This window comes from Entamoeba histolytica, genomic scaffold, assembly GCF_000208925.1.
Source record: "Entamoeba histolytica HM-1:IMSS scf_1104750516375 genomic scaffold, whole genome shotgun sequence".
Classification (NCBI taxonomy): Eukaryota; Evosea; order Mastigamoebida; family Endamoebidae; genus Entamoeba; species Entamoeba histolytica.
The window spans coordinates 1-4,240 of NW_001915038.1; the positions used below are offsets into that span (position 1 = coordinate 1).

The 4,240-nt window shown below is 27.4% G+C and overlaps 2 protein-coding genes across 2 annotated transcripts, besides 1 other annotated feature; one reads left to right on the top strand and one right to left on the bottom strand.

Moving 5' to 3' along the window:
* Window positions 1-284: 284 nt before the first annotated feature.
* On the bottom strand, window positions 285-772 carry EHI_007140 (uncharacterized protein; the record flags this gene model as incomplete). Its single annotated transcript, XM_001913911.1, has 2 exons — window positions 285-306; window positions 360-772. 2 exons carry the CDS (start codon window positions 770-772, stop codon window positions 285-287), a joined length of 435 nt encoding a protein of 144 aa, XP_001913946.1.
* A 184-nt stretch (window positions 773-956) lies between these two features.
* On the top strand, window positions 957-2,773 carry EHI_007150 (mitochondrial-type heat shock protein 70; the record flags this gene model as incomplete). The annotated part of the gene is made up of 1 exon (XM_001913912.1): window positions 957-2,773. One exon carries the CDS (start codon window positions 957-959, stop codon window positions 2,751-2,753), a length of 1,797 nt encoding a protein of 598 aa, XP_001913947.1. The 3' UTR covers window positions 2,754-2,773.
* A 1,288-nt stretch (window positions 2,774-4,061) lies between these two features.
* Window positions 4,062-4,240: a repeat region.

Sequence of the window (4,240 nt, forward strand, 5' to 3'; positions counted from 1 at the left end):
AAAACTCAAATAACCATTTCATCTCATCAGAATTCAATGGACAATCATCTCTTTGAATGTTTGGTGTTGAATAAAAGAGTTGTAATGAATGTAATAGTTTGTTTGCTAGAACAACTCCTTCAGTTCCCTCGAATATTCTCTCATGTTTTCTTGTGATTTCCCAGACAAATTCCAATGCAACAAACTCTTTCTGAATGTCATCTCCAACAATGAAGATATTGACAATGCAAGGAATCATCTTTTTAATGTTTTCTTCAGTAATTTGATCAAACACTTCTTCACTATCAATACTCATCAATACTTCTTCTAATTTAAGTATGTTATTGACATTACTTGATATACTATAATTCAATCTGGACTTCTTTTGATTAGGAACATCTTCTATTTCAAGTCGTTTTGTTGGTGTTTTTGATAGTTCTTTTGTTCTTTTACGTAGATTATCTTGAAGATCAACTAAGGATTGCAATGCATTTGTTCTTTGTGTGTTTTCTTGATTTTTAAATTTGTTATTATGAGATAAATTGTTGATGAGAGGATTAGAACTTTTCTTTTTTGCTGACCCTTCATGAGTGTTTATTTCTAATTGCTTATTGTTTGATTTGGGAGTGAGTGTGGTGGTAAGAGATGGATGAATGGTGTTATTTGGTTGAATAGACTTTCTTTTTGTCTCTTTAAAGTCTCGGATGATTTGATACATCTCATTAATTTTATCCAAGATAGATTTGAGATTAATGGCATGTTGTTTATTCCATTGAACTTGTTCTTCTTGCATCTCAAAGATTTTTTCATTCTGTAGCTTGATGCCATCAAGTAATTGGATGATTTCAGGTGGTACTTCTCTTTGCATTACTTTTCATTTTGATTTTAAGATTATCAAATCTTCTTTTCAACTCTATTTATCCAAAAGTTCAACAAAATGAAAGTTATTTTTCTCTCACAGAATCTGAATTTTTAACATGTTTGTCTCACAACCTGCACGGTCAACTTGCATTGGAATTGATTTAGGAACAACAAACTCATGTATGTGTGTTTTTGATAAAACAACACCTCGAATTCTGGAGAATGCTGAAGGAAAACGAACAACACCGTCTTGTGTTTCTTTTACACCAACAGGAATATTAGTGGGAGAAGCAGCAAAACGAATGGAAGCACTACATCCAACAACCACTGTTAGTGGAGTTAAGAGAATGATAGGGTGTCAATACAAAAATGTTGAGCAACAAAGAAAACCTTACAAAATTGTTGAAGGAAGAAATGGAGAAGGATGGATTTATATCAACGGCAAGACATATTCTCCATCGGAAATATCATCATTTATTCTTAAGAAATTAAAAAAAGATGCAGAAGCTAAACTAGGGAAAAGGGTAGATGAAGCAGTTATCACATGTCCAGCATATTTCAATGATGCACAACGACAAGCTACTAAAGATGCAGGAACACTTGCAGGATTAAAAGTTAAACGAATTATTAATGAACCAACAGCAGCAGCATTAGCATATGGAATAGACACAAGAAAAGAAAATGAAGGAAAGAATATTGCAGTTTATGATCTTGGAGGAGGGACATTTGATATTTCTATTCTTAATATTAATAAGGGGATTTTCCAAGTTAAAGCAACGAATGGAGATACAATGCTTGGAGGAGAAGATTTTGACAAAGCTATTTGTCAATATATTGAGAAAGAATTTGAACGAAAATATAAACGAAATCTTCAAAGAAATAAGAAAGGAATTAGTAGAATTAAAGAAGCAGCAGAGAAAGTAAAATGTGAATTATCATCAAGTGAAGAAAGTGTAATTTCATTACCATATCTTGATGGACAAGATTCACTTGAAATTACAATCAGTAGAAGAAAAATTGAACAATTATGTAAGGGAATTTGTAAAAGAACAGAATATCCTTGTCTTCAATGTATGAAAGATGCAAAATTAAGAAAAAAAGACATTAGTGATGTTGTACTTGTTGGAGGAATGACAAGAATGCCTTTAATTCAAAACACTGTTCAAGAAATCTTTGGAAAAAAACCAAGTAAAAATGTCAATCCAGATGAAGCTGTTGCTATTGGAGCAGCAATTCAAGCAAGTATTATTGAAGGGAAGAAAAAGGATATTATTCTTGTTGATGTTACACCACTAACATTAGGAATTGAAACATATGGAGGTGTGATGACACCATTAATCAATAGAAATACAACAATCCCTACATCAGTTTCAAAGGAATTTACCACATCAATGGATAATCAACAAGAAGTAGATATTAAAGTGTTTCAAGGAGAACGTAGAGTTACAAGAAAGAATAAAAAGTTAGGAGAATTTAAATTGGTTGGAATTCCACCAGCAAAGAAAGGAGTAGCAAAAATTGAAGTTACATTTGACATTGATGTCAATGGAATAGTAAAAGTCTCTGCACTTGACAAAGGAACAGGAAAGAAAACAGGGATTCAAGTCAAAAGTAATGGTGGATTGAATGAAGAAGAAATCAATCGACTAGTTAAGGAAGGAGAAGAACATGCTGCAGAAGACAAGAGAAAAGAGCAATTACTTCTTCACAGACAACGATTAAAAGAAATGATAGAGAGTGCAGAAGACATTCAAAAAGAGTTAATAAAGAAAAAGATTGAAACACGTGAATTAGAAAGAGTTATTAATCAATCCAAAAAGGTTATTACATCAGAAGATGAAAATGAAATTAAAAGATTAATTAACCAATTAGGAGAAGAAACATCAAATTCTTCTGCTAAATTATATAATTAATTAACTTCTATCTTTTTATTATGATTTGTTTTAATTTTCAGTATTATTTATCTTTATTTTCATCTCATTCATCAAATATCAGTTATATTTGTTATTATTGTTCAAGTTTTTAGTTATACACTACTTACTTTTTACATGAAATACATGGATTGTTGATGTATTTTTTTAAATAACATCTTTCATATTTATTCTATTCTTTGGTTTTAATTCATTTTCTCTTCTTTCATCTAATTCAATTCATGCGTTTTGCTTATTTCATTGTTGATATATACACAGCTATTTAATCTTTTGTTATTGACTTATGCTTGTTCTGTTGTGTTGTTCTCTATAACTATTTGTTCATATGTTAGAGTTGTTATCTCTTTTTGTTTTTACATGAGTTTTATAGTTTATATTCTTTTAGAATGAATATTCAATGGTGTTGAGTTTATTTCTGTTTATTCATTATCAATTCATATTACTAATTATCGTAAATGAATAAACAACACAATGATTAGTTGATTGTTTCTATACTTTATTTCATATTCTATTTTCACTTATTATTCATAGCATCAATATTTATTATGAAAATAAGCATTAGGGATAACGAAAAAAAAAGAAGAGAAAGAAAGACATAAAAGAATAAAAAGAAAGTAAGATGAAGAAGGAATAAAAATAAAGTCGAAGAAAAAAAGAAGATAAAGAGTAATAAAATAGAATAGATAATAAAAGAAGAAATGAAAAATGAAATAAATGGTGTATTTTATTGTAAAAATTAGAAATATGAAATAAAAGTGTCTAATATAATGGTGTAAAATAATTGGTATTGTTTTATTGTTGAAAATAATTTATTATTTTTATGTTTATTATTTATATGTATAACTTCATCATGAAGTTTATTATATAATCAATCAGATGTGTTATGTTATTATTATAACATATAATAAGTGATAAAATATAAATGAAAATGATATGAATATATGATATTAAATATAGAAAAACAAAAGAATAATAAGAATAAATGATAAATAAATATAGAAATGATAATCAATGATATAATAATAAAATCAAAATATAAAATATAAAATATAAAAATAATATAAATCAAAAGAGAATAAATATAAAATGAAAATAGATATAAATGATAATAATATAAAAATGATAAGGATGAATAAACAAATAAACAAATACATCTAAATAGAAAAGAATAACAATAAGAAAATCTAAATAATATAAACATCAAAATCATAAAATAAGAATAATATAATAATATAGAGATAATAAGAAGATGATATACATATTATAAACAGAGAAATAAATATAAAAATAATAAAAATTAGTTAATTAAGTATTAATAGAATTTTCATCTATTCTTCCTAGCTCAGGGGAGACTAATCCCATCCCTGAGCTTATTAAAAAAGAGTAACCTCTTTGTTTAACCTATCATTTAGGTTTGTCTTGCAAAATGACGAAACCACTTATTTGCTTTATTTTTCCTATTAAGGGTT